The sequence below is a fragment of the Microsporum canis genome, genomic scaffold (assembly GCF_000151145.1).
Source record: "Microsporum canis CBS 113480 supercont1.1 genomic scaffold, whole genome shotgun sequence".
NCBI lineage: Eukaryota > Fungi > Ascomycota > Eurotiomycetes > Onygenales > Arthrodermataceae > Microsporum > Microsporum canis.
In genome coordinates, this window is record NW_003299169.1 from 1,727,054 (window position 1) to 1,744,414 (window position 17,361).

A 17,361-nucleotide genomic window follows, 5' to 3' on the forward strand; every position below is an offset into this window, starting at 1 on the left:
ATGTGTAATCATCCAACTAGGACATTTGCCACTTGATCGTGCTAATAGCAATGGCTAATGTTGATATTCGCCTTCCATCTATAGCTTGCCAGTAGGCAATGGATTTGTGGCAAAGACTCTTGCCGGTATGATGGCCCCGAATTGACTTCAAGGAGGACAAAAACAATAATGCTATCTATGCGGTTAGTGAGCGCAATAATTTACTCAGAGTTGAATGTGGCTTACCCATTTTCCATCCGGATCAAGGACACCTCATATCGTAAACTCACCTCCCTTAAAAGTACGGACGTATGTCTCTAATAATGTAAAGTATCAAGATGTCTGCGGGAGTACCCACTTAGCTTTCCCCAACGACCTCTTGTGGTTCTTCCCTTGCCGGTTCTTTCTTCCCCAGGGTCTCCCTCACAATTCTTAAAATCTCAGCAACATCTTCATCAGCCAACCGTTCCTCTCTGTCTTCTATAATCGTATCTAGAAGAGCCAATGCACCATAATCTACCCCTGCACCACCATCTTCACCTTCTGCGTCTTCCATGACGGTATCCTCTGCTGTTTCCCCCTCCGGCTTGGCCTCAAGGCCTACTCCCAGATTGATGATCATCAATACCTCCGCCTTCGTCAAATTGAATGGCTTCAAGTTCGAGATCAGTGTTCGCAAGGCAATATCAAGATCGGTTGTTGAGTTACCACTGGTATCTAACGAGGCGGTATTTTCGGGGGATATAGATGAAAAGCTAGGGTACGATAGGAGGTGCGGGGAGAGTCTAACTACATAATCGTTGAACTGGAGATATATTTAGCAATGACAAGCCTCTAATATTGCCCTAGGGAAATTCTAACCTCTTTTACTACCGTGTTGTAATCTCTCAAGTCTGGTTTGGGCACAAAGTTCTTTGTATTTGGAAAAGGAGCTTGTGGTGATAAGCGGGGAGGATTTGATTTCAAGTAGGCCAACACTTCTACATTCGAGAGTATGGCAGACTGGGGATCGAGGACCTATTATATATAATTAGTCCGCATGACTCGTAGCAGTGACTTCAATAGGTATTTACCTTCATATTTAACTGTATGTACTCTTTTCGGAGCTCTCGTCAGAGCTCTACAGTATTTTTTTGATATAGAATCAATTATGTAACCTTTAATACGCATTAGGATCATAGTTAATCCGTCTCCGGGATATAAACGCTTCTCATTGGTGGGTTTTTTAGGCCTTTCTATTTGATGTCTCTCTAGTTTATGTTGAATGTATTAAACGAGGCCTGAGGACCGCAACAGTCCACTAGTAGTCGGGGGTTACGAATAGCCCTGTGGCCATGTATGTGCACACCCAGCTTGGAGATAAACAGCTGGAAGATATTGCGGAGGTGATTCGATAACTACTCTATGAAAGCTACTCTTTCAGCCGCAAGCCAATTATACCAGGATGCCAGTCTTGCCCTAAAACATGTCGTCTTTGGCTAGGTGATCCTTCTGTTTGAGGGGTATGCAGACAAATACAGCTTACTCTTCCCATGAAGGCTGGTTAGAGCATTGTACCTCAGTGTACGAAGCTGTTTTTCTACTCCTCGGAATATTTATACCATCTCCAATATTTGATTTCAAAATGGTTCTCAAACTCTATGGATCCGCGATGTCCACGGCCCGCGTCCTGGTCGTGATTCTGGAGAAACAATTGCCATATGAGCACATCCTCGTAGATATTGCAAAAGGAGAACAGAAAACTGAAGAATACAAAAAGTTGCAGCCTTTTGGGAAAGTACCTGTGTTGGAGGATGATGGGTTTGTCATGTTTGAGAGTAGAGCTATCTGCAAATATCTTGCGAGGCAAGTATTTCAGTCGCATCTCCGTGTCCACAGCAGGGTACTATCCAGAATCATGGAGCCTGACAAATATCCTAATTTAGGAAATATACTTCTGGCTCCAAGTTAATCCCCGACGAGAGCGACCATAGGGCATACGGCCTCTTTGAACAGGCTTGTTCTATGGAGCAAAGTTATTTTGCAGCCGCTGCTGAAACGTTAGGGACTGAACTCGTCATCAAAAAGTGTGTATGAGCCGTCACTGTCCCTTGATATGTGCACGTAGAATGGTTGCTGATAAACGGTGGACAGAGTCAAGGGACTTGGGCCTCCAGACGAAGCCAGAGTCGCGCAAGCTGAAGCTGATCTTGATACGGCATTAGCCATATATGACAAGATTCTTGCCAGGCAGGAGTTTCTCGCGGGTAATGAGCTGACATTGGCTGATTTGTTTCACTTGCCCAATGCCTCTGCTCTATGGGCATTTGGGTATCAGGACACATTTAAAAAGTATGCGAATGTCGTCAAGTGGTTCGAAAGCTTACAGAGAAGAGAGACTTGGGTCAAAGCAACTGCATTGGCTGGATAGTGTTGATTTCGGCTGTCAGTGTTGGAGCAAGAACACTCGGGAAGGACTCCAAATGTGTGTTGTGTGGATATGAACACAAAAATTCAATGGAGTTTGATCAAAGACAAAAAGCTTCAATATTTTAAAAGTGAAAGTATCTGAACGCTTTTCCTTTTGTACTATTTTAAAAGAATCCAGGTCGAAAAGGTCCCCAAGCGCCGCCATTAGAAAATCCCAAAGGAGATAATAAGAGAGCAAATAAAAATTCAAAAATTCAAAGAAATAACATCTCGCCATAAGTGATGCCACCCTATCAAAGAAGACGAAAACCAAGACACCAGAAGCTGGATATGATACAGCAACAAAAAAGGATTTAGACAGCATCAAGGCACTGCGCGCGTCAATTAGGCCTTACTTTTCTTCTTTTTTCTTCTTCTCACTCCTGGACTCATCTGCCTCTTCGCCGGCATCTGAACGCTTTCGTTTTGTTCCGGCCTCTTTCTCGGCCTTTTTAGCCTCTTTCTTAGCCTTCTTCAGGTCCTTCTTGCTGATAGAAGATGGGTTACCGTCCTTGTCAAAGGAAATCTCGCCCCTCTCGAGTTTTCGGAGGTATCGCTTGACGCTGAGACCGGCTTTCTCGGCTAGCTCTTCAACGTTATCATCACCGTTGCTCTTCGACTTCTTCGACTTCTTTGATTTCTTCTCCTTCTTGGCCTTTTCTTCTTCGGACTCGTCTGATTCGTCATCTTCCTCCTCTCCCTGGTCGGCGTCCTTCATCTCCTCATCTTCAGGCTCAACCTCCTGGATCAGTTTACTCTTCTTGTCCTTCTTGGACTTCTTCTTATCGGCGGCGGCATCACCACCAGCCAGAGCATCTGCATCGGTGTTGTATCTCTTGGTTTCGTTGATTTCCCATTTCTTAGGGACGGCAGATTCAACACCATTAGGAGCAATGGCAATACCCCTAGCCTTGAGTGGTTTTCCCTCGAGGAACGCCAGCTTCTTCTCAAGGTAGTATCTCGACTCCATTCCGAGAGCAGACTTTTCTTCTTCGGTGGGTTCATTGCCATCGGCATCGGCGGTCCAGTCACTCAAGGCATCGACGCGGAGGCCGATTGCAGCTTTAGCAGCCAACACTCTAGCCATTTTACCCTTGTTCTTACCGGTAGCTTGACCGATGAGCGAGGCGTGGTAAATCAAACCGTACTTGGGGGTGTCATGCTTCGTCTTAAGAGCACGGAACAAGGCCTTCTCGGCACCAAGAATCTGAATGGTACTGGCGGGGCTCTTGGAGAGGTTCATCAAGCTGCCCGCATGTGCAATCAATCGAGCACCGACCAGATCACCAACCAGGGCGGTAAGGTTGGGAGCAATAGCAGCCATACGAGCGGAGAGGTAGTTGGCAAGTTGCTGACGATATTCTGAGAATGCGACGACCTGTTCGGCCAAAGACTGGATGTTCTCGAGGTCTTCGTTGCTGATTTCAGTTCCCATGGACTTGTTGGCAGCCATCTTGACAGCGGATTCCATCTCCTCGGGAAGAATTTCAGAGAGATCTGTGGTTTCAGAGTCGCTACGGATACCCATCTTAAGCACGACCTTGGCGTAGGCCATGTTATCGTTCAGGATCTTAGCCAGCTCAGGGAAATGCTGGTAAACCATTCTTTCACACGCATAGCATAGGTATTGAGCTCCTTATCAAGGTCGTCAAGCAAAGAGATTGCCTGAACAATCATGGTGTCAATCTTATCTGCGGAGAACTTGAGCTTGTGTCGAGCAAGGGAGTGGGATAGACCCAGGGACATGGTAGATATATCAGTGGGCACCAATCCAGGAATAAGGGTTGGAAGGTGGGCTCTGATAGCACGGTAAAGCTCAGCAGTGTTGCCATCAGCAACAGGCTGGATGGAGAGTCCCGGCAGCTTGCCAATTGCATTGCCTATAAGGGAACCGACGTGTCAGCAAGAGTTACAGTTATTAGAGCATTTTGCGCAGGGAATATCGCAATTGGACATAAGCCGTGCGCATCACGGGCTTCAACTCGAGGACATACCCAGCTTGGTGTCAGCAACGGCCAACGACACCTTCTTCTCGTCTTTAATAGTCTCTAGCAGGCTTGCAAGGCGTGGCGTAACTTTGCCGTCGATAACAGATGCGACCTCCTCCAAGGCAGTAGTGGCGCTGTCGAATTTCTGGAAGTTCTTCAATTTCATACTGCAGAGACATCGCCGTCAGTCCATCGAATTATCCAACATGATACAACATGAAGCTATCCAAAAGAAAAAAAGCTATCGAAAGGGGCTGTCCAAAATGATGGAAAATTTCTTCATATTGAGACATCACCACCCTTCTTCAACAACCCAGCGTCTTTCTTTCTATATCAAGGGCGAACAATGCCATTGCAAACGTACAGATTCGAGATTCCCTCTGCAGTCTCCGTCTCTGCTGCGAGATCGTCTCGCTTGAGGAGCTTCTTGTCTTTTGCCTTGAGCAAGGCATAGCCCGCACTGGTCTCGGTGAGGATAAAGAGGGTCATGGCGGCGGCTTCTCGGGATAGAATTAAAAATATATACGATCTTCGCGTAGCTTCACCAGAGCTAGAGCGCGAACAAAAATCCGTGGACGAGAGCTTTCCACGGCGTTGAGCACGAGAAAGACGCACAACTTTTTCCTTTGCTTTCTTTTTTTTTTTCGGCTCCAAATAATTTTCTTCTTCTTTTTTCTTCGAAGTCGCAAAAAAAAGCACACTATTATGTAATACAACACGTGACTCTCCAAGCTGCATGTTTTTGGTTTGCACGAAGTCGGTGATGTAAAGAGGAAGAAGACAGTAAAGAGACCCAGAAGATAGAATAGATAGATCCATACTGACCATGGAGGGCCTCTTCTTCAACGTGGACAACGGGTAGGTCGTCCTGGTGCTCGCTGGACATGATCAGACAGAAAGGCTAACCCCCGTCGCCCAGCTATGTCGAAGGAGTCGTTCGCGGATACCGCAACAACCTGCTGAACTCGCAGAACTACAGCAACCTGACACAATGCGATACCGTGGACGGTGTGTACATGTTATATCCATAGGATGCTCTGTGCATGGCTGGTTGACGGCGAGAGTCGTGAAAACCGAATAAACCGCAGTGTACAAAGGCTGACCTTGTATACAGACGTCAAGCTCCAGCTCGGCCCATCCTATGGCGACTTCCTGGCTGCTCTCCCTCCGAACCCTTCTACATCTGCGCTGGCCGGCAAGGCCACCGATAAGCTTGTTGCTGAGTTCCGTTATCTCCAAGCACAGGCCAGTGGCTCGACGGCCAAGTTCATGGAATACCTTACCTATGGTTACATGATTGATAACATCGCCCTCCTCATTACCGGTACCCTCCATGAGCGAGACACCCGAGAACTCCTGGACAGGTGTCACCCGCTCGGCTTCTTTGAAACCATGCCAGTCCTCTGCGTAGCGACCAATATCGAAGAGCTGTACAACTCTGTCCTCATCGAAACCCCTCTAGCGCCGTACTTCAAGGGCAGCCTGAGCCATCAGGATCTAGACGAGCTGAATATCGAGATCATCCGCAACACGCTGTACAAAAACTACCTGGAGGATTTCTACCGGTTCATCAACACCGATCCGGAGCTCAAAGACTCTCCTACCTCAGAAGTCATGTCTGAAGCCCTAGAGTTCGAGGCTGATCGTCGAGCGATCAACATCACCCTGAACTCGTTCGGCACCGAACTCTCCAAAGCCGAGAGAAAGAAGCTATATCCAGAATTCGGAAAACTATACCCGGAAGGCTCTCTGATGCTTTCTCGCGCAGATGATCTCGAGGGCGTCTCTCTCGCCGTGACGGTCGTGGCCGACTACAAGGCGTTCTTCGACACCGTTGGCCTAAACCAGTCCGGCTCCGGTGGCCCTGGTAGTGACGGTAGGAGCTTGGAAGACCTCTTCTACCAGAGAGAGATGGAGCTGTTGAAGCTGGCATTTACTCGCCAATTCACTCCTGCTATAATATACGCTTGGGTGAAGCTACGGGAGCAGGTTAGTCATTCCCCCTAACCATATTTCTCAGCCTTTTGCCGTCTTAATCTGACTCCCTATACAAACACAGGAAATTCGCAACATCACTTGGATCGCGGAGTGTATTGCCCAGAACCAGAAAGACAGGATAGGGAACTATATAAGTGTGCTTTAGGGAGTTTTTTCTTTTCGTTTATTTTCATCATTCCTATTCCGATACCGCTGGAGTTTTTGATATGCTGTCTGCCTACCATGGATGCCATATTGATTCGAAACGTATCTCTTCCGTGTTTCCATAATAAATCTTTCCTATCTTGTTTATAATATGACGAATTGCTACCGGCTGCTCAGCGTTTAGATAAATCACTACCTATTATTCCGGCAACGTTATATATCCTATGGTCCTATCCTATTATTATATGACGAGAGGAAGAAAGAAATCACCAACCGTAGCTCTCCCCGTCTATTCGTGACACATAAACCCCGTTTGCACGGTAAAATATTCTAACGTGAAGCCTCCCAGATCCCTCGTGCAACGATCCCCTTACAGGAGGGGGGCTTACACCAAAAATTCCGTAGTAACCTATACAAGGATCAAGAGACCTTCGCACAAAGAAACTACAGCATAGTAACTATGTAAAAGATATGTACCCAGCAATGAATGATAGATACTAAAAGTTCCAGCAAGCCCAACGCACCAACGCAGACAGGCTCGCTGGCAGAGGAAAAATCGGTTGCCAATCAACCAGTCAAGCAATTAAACGAAGCATCCGTCGCAATGAAGAAAAGAGTAAGAGAGAAAAGCGAGCCAAAAAAAATATGGAAAGGGAAATAAGAATAAAAACCTACCCCTTCGTCTTTATGAGCTTTTTTTTTTTCTGGATCTTCAAATTGGCCTGTTTTTATCTTTTTTTTTTTTTTGGTTGTCATGGATGGTATGGGATTTGAGAGAAGTAAAAGAGGAAGAAAAAGAGCTTCATCTGTGTGACCAAATAAAGACAAATACTTCACCACTTACCTTGCTAGTATTCGACGAATATAAGAGTAAAAAATAGGTAATCGGGACATTAATGAAAAAAAAGGAAGGGTTATGACCACGACATAGGCAGAGTCTTCTGAAATGACTGTCTTATAGGACTGGTTTTCTGAGGTATGGCTGGGCAGCATGCCTCAGAGCACCAGTCCAAGAAAAACAAAATTGGTTCAGAAACGAGACAGAGAGACACAGAGACACAGAGTGAAGGTAATGGCGGACTGTAGGATAGATATATGGAAGTTGATATGAGCTCTGATAGCAGGAGGTTGTGTGTTGAGTATCTTTATTCTTAGTCATATTGGAACAGCACACTGATACTTTCACCATGGTGGACACGACGGATTGCCTATGGAGATATAACCGGGTTAGTAAATATGTAAACATGCTTCTGAAACAAACAGTTTGCCGGTTCAAGGTGGGATGTTTTTAAGTACCTCAGCAAAGACCTGGCCAACTTCCAAGATCTCCAATTTAGGACATCGTTTTAGGTTATTTTCCTGAGCAACTGTATTTGTGACGACGACCTTGTCCAGGGCGCTCGCATTTATTCTGTCAATGGCATCGCCGCTGAAAATACCATGCGTGACCAAGGCATAGACTTTTGAAGCGCCTTCTTTCTTCAATAGCTTTGCTGCACGGGTTATAGTATTGGAGGTGTCGGCAAGGTCATCGATAAGGATGGCTGTCCGGTCTTTGATGTCTCCGACCAACATCATGGTGGCGTTCTGGCGATCGGTGATTTTGGTTGGACGTCGCTCCTGAAAAATAGTGAAAACAGGTCAGGACGAATTATAGGAAAGAAAGTTTGTACGGTTGGAAAACGGCCGTAGATTTACCTTGTGAATAAGAGCAAACTCCATGCCCAGAGAGTCTGCGATGGCAGTTGCTCGCTTAGCGCCTCCGGCATCGGGGCTGACGATCACTGCTTCGCGGAAATCTGGAATGTTTTGTTGAATGTATCTCTTGAGGAGAGGACGTCCGTAGAGGTTGTCGACAGGGATGTCGAAGAACCCTTGGTACTGTGGGTCGTGCAAATCCATAGTGATGATATGGTCTGCGCCGGCACAGGTGAGCAGGTCAGCCACCAAGGTTCCGGCCTGAGCAACCCACTGTCGGTAGCCAGGGCGGGGCTGAAATGAACTCATCTTCGAGGTATTGGAGGCATTGCTGGCCGTTTCATCACTGTGACTGGTGGGAATACGGTGGTGGCCGTTTTCAGACTTTAGAGAGTCCAAGGTATCACTACGTTTTATACCGTTAACATAGTGGGATAACCGCGCTGCCTTGTTGAGAGAGCCGGCATTCTCAAGATCGTTCAGCTGGACCTGAGCCAGTCCCTTGTGAAGGCCCTCTATTCCGTTCTGAAGCCCAACGCTTTCTATATTTCCAGCCGGCGGGGTAGGCGGGGTGCTTTCGAAGGTGTAGGCGTTGCTGGCTTCGGGTTTGGCGACAGTAGATGATTTTATAAGAGGTGCCCCAGCTTTGTTGTATGGGATATCGCTTTGGCGAGAGTAAGGGAAGAGAGGGAGGACGGCAGTGACTCGCTTAGCAGAGGCAGTCTTACACGCCGATATGGTGATAAAAAGCTCCATCAAGTGGTCGTTCACCTTCCCTCCACCAGATTGGATGATGTAGACATCTTTTCCTCGAATCGACTCGTTGATCTCCACGCGTGTCTCACCAACAGAAAATTTTGTCAACAAAACGTTGACTGGAGGAATACCCAGCTGTCTGCAGATGGTTGCGTTCAGCTGTGGATGCGAGCTGCCGCCCAAGACAACGAGGTTTCGGACCATATTGAAATAGCTGTAGTAAGAGATTTCCCAAGGGATGTAATGTGCTGAAGAGGTCCTAGATGGCTATGACATAAAATTCCAAGAAGTATATAATATCCGCCGATCGATGATGGTTTGTCAAACGGCCGCGGTTGGAGTAATTATTTTCGAAAGGCCAATCAACTTCATCAAGAAAAGAAGAGAGTAAGAAGGAAAAGAAGGTGTCACTGTTTCCACGAGGACAGCAATCACGATCTCGCTATCAGCATCATTGTTAGGGCAGCATGGAAGACGAGAGCAGAGTCAAGAGACGAGAGGCAAGCATGGTTGCAAGCGAGAGTTTTTTTTTGGTCCGGAACAAAAATGAGGCAAAAAGTCAGTCACGGAATTTGTGGATGTTTCGAAATTTCCCGTTTTTGCAGGTATTTTTTTCCGCCGAAGGTCACATGCAATGGAGCAAGATGATTGGCTGGAGCAAGCCCATTTCATGTCTAAAGTGGAAAGGTGCGGTTGTTAGTAAGCATGACGTTTCTGTGGTCGTTTTGGGCAAGACAGCACATGGGAAGAAGCAGAGAAGCAGAGATGAAGCAGAGAGGAAGAGAGAGATGATGAGAAGAAGAAGAAGAGGAGGAGGAGGAGAAACGGTGTTACCAAGCTATCTCTGCTGGAGTCTATCCATGATGCAGTAGATATAGTACACGAAGACGGTGTAGACCAAGGAGGAACCAGAAAATAGAGATTAAAACAAGATGTATTAATTGTCTTTGAGTTTTCGTTTCAAGAGCGCTCACAGCACCGGTGTGCAAGACCCAGGACGGTTCATTATAACATAACACCACAAAAGCTCATGACCGTAAGCTTTTCATCTCGAGCGTGTGCAAGGGAAAAATGTGTGCAACTATATCAATCTCCAGTGTCCACCTCCCTGCGCTAGAGTTAGTGCGTTCCATTGAGTATAACGGGAGAGGGAAGAACAGTCGACTTACAAGTCCAGTTGTACGCCATTACTGACACCATAATCCTCCAGGGTAAGCTGGTCTTTAAACGGCCGCTCCCCTTGCCGTTTGAGAAGTATTTCGTGAGGCTCTCGACCTATCCGGGCAGCTACCTGAGCTTTAAAGAGGCCTAGGCAGGAGAATGTTAGACTCGCTAGGGCATAAAACGAGGTACAGGCAGAGACTTACGGATAGGGTCTGAAGCAAGACATGGGATAGCAGCTTTGGTGCCTAGTCTGTCGTTGACGTTGACGATAATCATAGGCTCGTTGGACGGAGCAGCAGCAGGTTTCTTCTTCTTCTCCCTCTTCTCCTTCTCACCGCTTACATCGTCCTTTTCTGGCCTCCGTTCGCACTCACGGTCACGGCCACGGCCACGATCATGGTCACGATCTCTATCCCTCTCCCTATCTCGGTCTCTGAACGGTGACCTCCGCCTGTCACTATCACGATACCCACGCTCTAACCCTTTAGACCTCCCCGAATCTCTGCCCCTATCCCGATCGTCATCTCGTCGTTTCTCCTTCCACCGGAACCCAGACGCTTGTTTCTTCCTCCCTGCGTCTCTGTCTCTGTCTCTGTCTCTGTCGTCGTGACGTCTCGCAGGCGACCGGCTTCTTCGCTCGTCTCGACGCGGTGAAGGGCTCCGCGGCATTTGAAGCAAACGGGAACAACAGGAGGAAAAACAAAATAGAAAAAGCGAGGGTGGGAGGTCAGCCTCTTTTTAAAGTGCGTTGCCTGCACGTCCTGTCCCTTCCCGGCTCCGCCTTGGAGATTGTTGCCAGCAGCTTGACTTGGGCTCGCCTGTACCTCTGGTGGGTCTTGCGTTTCTACCTAAAAAAAAGCGTGTTTCTTTTAGTTGCAGCCTGAGTTCCTTTTTTTTTTTTTCGAGGCACAAACGCTTCTTGGCGCCCTCGACAGGCGCAAACGGCGGCTTTTTCAAGCAAGTTCTTCCTTTCGTTAGTTGCATCTATACGTGTCCATAAAGAATTGCTCGCCTGACCTGCGAGGAACCTCGAGGAAGTTCAAGTTCGTAAAAGTCGAAGAATGCAATATAAGAAGCGCCTGCAGATCTGCCTACACGTGCCGCGGAGTCGCTGTTCGATTAGCAGGACTCTTTTCCCCTTGTCATCCATCTCTTTCTTTTTTTTTCCTCCTTCGCCTGACGGAGCGTCGCGGCTTGGGCGGCCATGCTTCTGCAGGTAGATTAACTATATGACATGGAGTCCCATGTACTGCTACTCTACATAGTACATGTGCTAACGATGCGACAAGCTAGGTATCCTCCAGTTAGGCATAAGGTACGCTTTGTAACGACCTCTTCTTGGATTTACCCTGAGTACACCCTTCTATCCTGCCTTTCAAGCTGCTCTCCCATGGAAAGGCGACTTATATGTAAGAGCTATGGGGATGAGGATATTACATAATCCATGCATAATATGTCACATGATATCAATTTCGCAGTATCGAAACCGACGTTTGCAACCAGCTTGAACACTTTGTAATTCGACATCATTGATATTACTTTTAAAAATAAAAAGTTGCAAGTTTGAGGACGCTCTATGCATAGTGTGCGATTAAAGTAGCTATAAAGCACCTCCTATACATATAAACGGGAGCTATCAAGGGCAATGCCTCATCACCTGAGTACATATAGTCCTTCATCGACCACAGTCCAGTTCACCGTCTCCGATGCCTCCCCGAGGTCGACAATTGCCTCAAAACTTGTCTTTTACGTTGGAATCATCGTCAGAGCACTAATATTTGCGTTCGTTGTGCTGATCGATGTTGCTACCAGCCGCCATCACATACCAGACAGCTGGACAGCAGTTCCTTGGGAAACGATATGGTCGAGTAATATAGGCGTAATTGCATGCAACATTGCAGATACCTATATATGGCAGGTCATCGCCGCATGCAGTGCGGTATTGTTGTACCTTGTCGTTAGAAAGGGCTACACCGGTTTGTTCACCCATCTTCCCCGTTTAACCAGGTTAACCTAGATACTGACACCAAAAAAGAGGAGTCGCTTCTTGTTATTCGTGGATTGGGGGTGCAGACATCTACCTCTTCTGCTACCTACTTCCCCAGTGCGACAACTAGATTTATACCCACAACTCAAATCCAGGATATCGTCATTCACGAAGCATTTAGAGGGTTTGAAGTGAGATATTACCTGGCTATCATTGTGGATGGAGAGTCTGATGTTCTCGTTGTCTTCCCCGTATGTTATCCCATCTACCCTCCTTGTTTACTGATTTGCTCCAAGTCGGAGTGATTATTGGGGATTTAGCTGATACCGGGTTATAGAACCTGTTACCAAGGCGCATGATTGTTGAGGAAGTCTGGAAAGGTGCTCGAAAATGCCTCTATGAATCTGCTTCGTGATGGAAGGTCAACGGCAGCGTGGATCCCAACCTAAGCTATGAGTGATACCCTAACAGCTAGAAATGTCTATCTATCAGCCAAGGGAGATTCTCATTCAGCGTCGAGCGCTGCTTTCCGCTGTTCTTCTTGGTACTCCAACACTCTGTTCCAATACTTGTGCCCCTTTTTCGATAGGTACCGGGCATTCATGTCCTCGACAGGGTCAAGCCTTGTCCTTTCCAGAAGTGGCACGTACTTTCCAACTGGCTTCCCGTTATCCCCTCCGCTAAACACCCTAGGGCTTCGGGCTGCTTGTCCTAGATTGGATGGATGGTCGTCTCCTTTGGATAAGGCCGTCAGCTGACCTCGGTTCGCCATGGATTCCAACAGTGTGCCAGCTAGCAGCTCATCGATCTTCCGGTTTCTCCAAAGAGACCATAGATCTTCAACAATACCACCTTGACCAAAGTTACCATCAGTCCTTTGTGAATGTGATTTCCCAGCCCGCGGGTCGCCTGGGTAGACCCAATCTAACTCATCCTCCTCTTCCCCAAATATACAATCCCAGAGAACTAAAGGACTGTCCGATGCCATCTCATATACAGGACGGCGTGGGTTTTTTGTTACATCTAAAAGCTGGGGAACAATGGACGGGGGCTCGAGGCCTTGACCAACAAGAAACAGTATTCCGACCATATGACGAATTTGATGCCATAAAAATGCCGTGCCGTGAACCGTGAATGAGTATACCTTGGCCGCTGCAGGACTGGTATCACTGACGCTTTCGGAAACTCCAGTATTTCTTGGGCTGTTGTCGAATTGCTCAAACCCAGGCATTTGCACGAAGCCAAGGGGGGTTTTTTGAGGATCCACAAGCTCTATATCTGCACGTAGAATGCGGCGCACAAAATTCGTTATTTGCTTGCTCGTGTCAACTTTACAGAAATTCCGAAAGTCGTGGCTTCCAACAAAATGTTGTGCTGCCTCACGCATAGCTTCAATATCCAGCCAACCTTCTCTGAGTTTCGGTAAAGACAGGTCTTGCTTCAATTCAGGGGCTCTGACAATTCCTCGAGCCCCCGGCGCAGGGCAGAACGCTGGCTGTGTGAAGAAGTAACGGTACCGTCTCTGTCGGCAGGAAAACCGCGCATCAAAGTCTGGGGGTGGATGAGGGCACCAAGCTAAAACCCTTATATCATCCGGAAGTGCCCCGTTCAATATTTGTATATAAGGCAATTCATCTGCAATATCGTCCCAAACTGGTGCCTTAGCTTCTTCCTTATCAGAGACATCAAAACTGCCTAGTATATTTTCATCCCCAGGTTCTGATACTGCAGCAGCAGCAGAGCCTGTAGTTCGTTTCCCTTTTCCTTCAGCTGCGAGACTCGGTGCTGCTGGCTTTAAGCTTCGAACCCGTATCCCTATCACCTGTCCAAAGGCGCTGACACCTTTGTCCGTCCGACCGCATTTAGAGTACTGGCATCCATCCCAATGTATCGACTGTGGGCGTGAAGGGACAGCAAAATCATCGATACAGTCTTTATGGGTCGGGAATATAAGGCGGGTTTTCCGCAAAGCTTTCCACAGCTCCTCCTCAATTGTAGGCACCTCCGTGAAATTGCCATTCGCATGTTCTAAGCCATTATACCGTTTGCCCAGGTAAGCAAACTTAAGGGCAATATGACGAGTAGAATATTTAGAAGGATCTATTTTACGGCGTTTCTTCTCTGACTTTCGGGGAGGGTTCGAACTCGTGGATCGTTCGCGGGGTCGACTTTGAACTGTTGTTCTCTCCGTCTGTTCCGTCGTCTTTCTATTCTTTTCACTTTCAGAGGCATTTGTTGATGGAGCATTTTGGGAGTATTGGTGCAATTGTTGCTCTAGTTCGTGGATTCGACTTATGAGGCTGGTATTGCTCCAGTTGGAATATGGAGACTGGGAAGACTGTTCTGTCATCTTTTGCACAATGAGCAATCGTGACGTTGATGTAAACCGTTTTATATGTGTGGTTGTGCTTGTAACCCTGTTAGTATTAACGCAACGCCTCCAACACGTTGCTCTCATGCTTCTCCTCGTCTGTTTTTTTGATATCAAAATGTCTTTGGAGCCCAGCATACAAAAAAAGACGAAGTGAGCCTCTGACGGTCACGTGGATACACCCATGTTTAATTGTCAAATATGCCATTCGGCCAAAAAGGCGGGCTCGCGCTGATTGGAGGCAGAGAGACTTGTTATATTTTTGACACACCCCCCCAGCTTGATGAGGTACGAGGCAAGCTGAACTAGATATACGCGGAAAGATGATTGGTAGTGGCCGATGTCTGGCCGTGTAGTGGGAACCGCTCGCTGGCCGCTGATCTGGGCCGCTCTGGGTAATAAATGAATGATAAGGGCCGTACTAGGCTGCCTACTGGGCCGCTGACTGGCTACTTATATTGGTAATTAGATGGCCGTTATAGGCCGTAGAAAATCGATGGACGTACAGAGCTAGGTTCGAACGTAGAGCCTCGGGTGTTTGGCTTGGCGTAGAGGATGCAACGACCGGGCTCATAACTGTCAAATATGCCATTCGGCCAAAAAGGCGGGCTCGCGCTGATTGGAGGCAGAGAGACTTGTTATATTTTTGACATTAATTTTAGCCGCAAATTATCAAAAGCTTGTATCTCTTCTATTGCTAAGAGCGTTTCGAATATTTCACCTTGTCATTAAGCTTGCTTCTCTCTCTGCCAATTATCATACCAACAAGTCCGTTCTTGGAACACAGACCCATATAAAAACAAAAGTAGCAGTCGTTTAGGAGAGGCATATACAGTTAGATGTGTCTTTCATACATGACAATAGGTTCAGTCTTTGGTGAAGCATATGTAGTATAGAGTACACGAAATGACGCTGCAATGAGGAACGGAACCTATGTACTCCGTAGAAGACTCTCCAACAAGGAAAGTACTCGACTATATTCAAATATTCTTTCATCACCTAAAGGGCACTATTGAGAGGTAGACTAATACGATATCGAATTATATTTGATTCACACCCATTACAAGTCGTACGCAAATTCTTTGAGACTCTTTAGTTCCTTGGTCCAGCAGTCAGCATCTGATGTTTGACTTGGGAATTAAGATCGTTCCTTGCAGAAAAAGACCCGGCTAAGATTTGCGGCGGTTATATCACGTGGTTTTAAGCGCCAACGTACACCTGCTGGAAAAAGAGTAGTTGAAACAGCGCATTTATCGCTTGTTTCATCCGTTTGACAGCTTCTTTCTCGTTCTCGATCAATGCTTGACTAGTAAAATAAATTCACTGAGTTCACTTCTACTCTCTTGTTCTCTGATACCCCAGCGCATTCTGAAATGCATCAGGCTATTACTAGCAAAGATACGCACAATAATCTATTTTCTGTGCATGTTACATGATGAATGTCATCCTGTACAACGGAAATTGGCCTGCAAATTATTGTCTACTTTATGGCTGATCCCAATATTCTCTCTCCAAAGTACTATACACAAGCGGGAGAATGACCACAAAATTGTATCTAGTAAGTTGAAGAATAGTATGGCCGACGGAAATGGCCAGAATCCTACGTTGGGATATTCTATAGCGCTTGCAAAAGCCGAAGCTTTGTCCAAACCCCTTATATATCCTATATGATATCTCTACTTAGGCCTCTATATTAAAATATCATTATTCCTTGAAACTCATTTGGATACCCTCGCAAATATGGCTCGGTACTCTAAAAATTTCCCTGAAAATATTCGCACTTTGTACACTTTTGGAGTGGAGATTGAATTTATTGTCACCTTTAAAATTGTTGATTTTATTGAAGTTACTAAGGTGGGAAGTATTCACCACTCGTCACGTTGGAAGTTGCTACGGGCTGTATATGAACGGATTGTCAAGACAATGCAAGATAATGGATTCGCAGTGAACAGTTATCTTTCGCATTACATCGAGGCATCTTGCTGGACGGTTAAGCAAGCTCCCTCTCTCCACCTCGAGGAATTTAATACGAAGGTTGATCAATGGGGTGTCTGCCCCGTCAAGCTTATGACACCCGTTATGACCTATGCGTCACCTTCATTTGACTCAATCGACAGTGCTCTATCCCTGCTGAAGCAGGATTTTGATATTATCACAAATGACTCATGTTCGTTGAGTGTGCATGTAGGAAACATTGCTGCAGATACATACATGGCCACAGAGGGGAAGAGTTTACAGAGCCTTGGTTTCTCTCTTACGGCCCTTGAGAATCTCTTGTGCTTTATCTGGTTGTACCAATATCAATTAGAAGCAATTCACCCGCCAGCCCGCCTCTGTGAGTCCCTCTGCCTTAGTCCACGCGTCTTGCTATCCCACCTAAACTCATTCACTGTGAAACAACGAATTTCGAGCTGCACCAGCATGAAACAATTATGCTTTCTCTGGGCTGGGTCGGCCGTATACCACGGGCATAGGCCAGACACATTTGCATATAGCATTCATGATATGACTGCCCACTCTTCTGCGAATGGTGAGATTCTTGATTCAGGGAACCAGACTGTGCGGTTTGGACAGCACCGAAGTACCATGGATATATTAGAGATATACCACTGGGTGATGCTTGTGGGTCACTTGGTGAGGCTAGCAGATACGTGTGATCCCTGGTGTCGGCCGCTTGGTTTAGCCGTTGGGTTCGATAGAACACAACCAGTTAAGACTAGTGAGCTTATGACTGTGCAGTTGTTGGAGGAGATTGGTGCAGCGGAACATGCAAATTTCTATGGCCCAAGATTGTATAAGAACGATAGAACTATCGCTAAAGATTAAGC

General features: G+C 46.7%; 10 protein-coding genes across 10 annotated transcripts; 5 read left to right on the top strand and 5 right to left on the bottom strand.

Annotated features, from left to right (window-relative positions):
- Positions 1 to 337: 337 nt before the first annotated feature.
- MCYG_00636 (conserved hypothetical protein) lies at positions 338 to 1,158 on the bottom strand (the record flags this gene model as incomplete). The annotated part of the gene is made up of 3 exons (XM_002850486.1): positions 338 to 784; positions 841 to 996; positions 1,024 to 1,158. The coding sequence occupies 3 exons, from the start codon at positions 1,156 to 1,158 to the stop codon at positions 338 to 340; spliced, it is 738 nt and encodes a 245-aa protein (XP_002850532.1).
- Positions 1,159 to 1,603: 445 nt separating this feature from the next.
- MCYG_00637 (glutathione S-transferase) lies at positions 1,604 to 2,389 on the top strand (the record flags this gene model as incomplete). Its single annotated transcript, XM_002850487.1, has 3 exons — positions 1,604 to 1,828; positions 1,927 to 2,045; positions 2,113 to 2,389. 3 exons carry the CDS (start codon positions 1,604 to 1,606, stop codon positions 2,387 to 2,389), a joined length of 621 nt encoding a protein of 206 aa, XP_002850533.1.
- Positions 2,390 to 2,779: 390 nt separating this feature from the next.
- MCYG_00638 (nucleolar protein nop5) lies at positions 2,780 to 4,904 on the bottom strand (the record flags this gene model as incomplete). Its single annotated transcript, XM_002850488.1, has 4 exons — positions 2,780 to 4,006; positions 4,039 to 4,307; positions 4,422 to 4,582; positions 4,780 to 4,904. 4 exons carry the CDS (start codon positions 4,902 to 4,904, stop codon positions 2,780 to 2,782), a joined length of 1,782 nt encoding a protein of 593 aa, XP_002850534.1.
- Positions 4,905 to 5,241: 337 nt separating this feature from the next.
- Positions 5,242 to 6,558, top strand: MCYG_00639 (vacuolar ATP synthase subunit d; the record flags this gene model as incomplete). The annotated part of the gene is made up of 4 exons (XM_002850489.1): positions 5,242 to 5,273; positions 5,335 to 5,423; positions 5,530 to 6,404; positions 6,475 to 6,558. 4 exons carry the CDS (start codon positions 5,242 to 5,244, stop codon positions 6,556 to 6,558), a joined length of 1,080 nt encoding a protein of 359 aa, XP_002850535.1.
- Positions 6,559 to 7,708: 1,150 nt separating this feature from the next.
- MCYG_00640 (ribose-phosphate pyrophosphokinase 4) lies at positions 7,709 to 9,215 on the bottom strand (the record flags this gene model as incomplete). Its single annotated transcript, XM_002850490.1, has 3 exons — positions 7,709 to 7,765; positions 7,854 to 8,177; positions 8,256 to 9,215. The coding sequence occupies 3 exons, from the start codon at positions 9,213 to 9,215 to the stop codon at positions 7,709 to 7,711; spliced, it is 1,341 nt and encodes a 446-aa protein (XP_002850536.1).
- A 263-nt stretch (positions 9,216 to 9,478) lies between these two features.
- MCYG_00641 (uncharacterized protein) lies at positions 9,479 to 9,883 on the top strand (the record flags this gene model as incomplete). The annotated part of the gene is made up of 1 exon (XM_002850491.1): positions 9,479 to 9,883. One exon carries the CDS (start codon positions 9,479 to 9,481, stop codon positions 9,881 to 9,883), a length of 405 nt encoding a protein of 134 aa, XP_002850537.1.
- Positions 9,884 to 10,097: 214 nt separating this feature from the next.
- On the bottom strand, positions 10,098 to 10,844 carry MCYG_00642 (conserved hypothetical protein; the record flags this gene model as incomplete). The annotated part of the gene is made up of 3 exons (XM_002850492.1): positions 10,098 to 10,119; positions 10,181 to 10,319; positions 10,379 to 10,844. 3 exons carry the CDS (start codon positions 10,842 to 10,844, stop codon positions 10,098 to 10,100), a joined length of 627 nt encoding a protein of 208 aa, XP_002850538.1.
- Positions 10,845 to 11,820: 976 nt separating this feature from the next.
- Positions 11,821 to 12,577, top strand: MCYG_00643 (conserved hypothetical protein; the record flags this gene model as incomplete). The annotated part of the gene is made up of 3 exons (XM_002850493.1): positions 11,821 to 12,151; positions 12,211 to 12,413; positions 12,500 to 12,577. The coding sequence occupies 3 exons, from the start codon at positions 11,821 to 11,823 to the stop codon at positions 12,575 to 12,577; spliced, it is 612 nt and encodes a 203-aa protein (XP_002850539.1).
- A 90-nt stretch (positions 12,578 to 12,667) lies between these two features.
- MCYG_00644 (pseudouridylate synthase 3) lies at positions 12,668 to 14,512 on the bottom strand (the record flags this gene model as incomplete). Its single annotated transcript, XM_002850494.1, has 1 exon — positions 12,668 to 14,512. The coding sequence occupies one exon, from the start codon at positions 14,510 to 14,512 to the stop codon at positions 12,668 to 12,670; it is 1,845 nt and encodes a 614-aa protein (XP_002850540.1).
- A 1,761-nt stretch (positions 14,513 to 16,273) lies between these two features.
- On the top strand, positions 16,274 to 17,359 carry MCYG_00645 (conserved hypothetical protein; the record flags this gene model as incomplete). The annotated part of the gene is made up of 2 exons (XM_002850495.1): positions 16,274 to 16,700; positions 16,737 to 17,359. The coding sequence occupies 2 exons, from the start codon at positions 16,274 to 16,276 to the stop codon at positions 17,357 to 17,359; spliced, it is 1,050 nt and encodes a 349-aa protein (XP_002850541.1).
- Between the last annotated feature and the right edge of the window lie 2 nt (positions 17,360 to 17,361).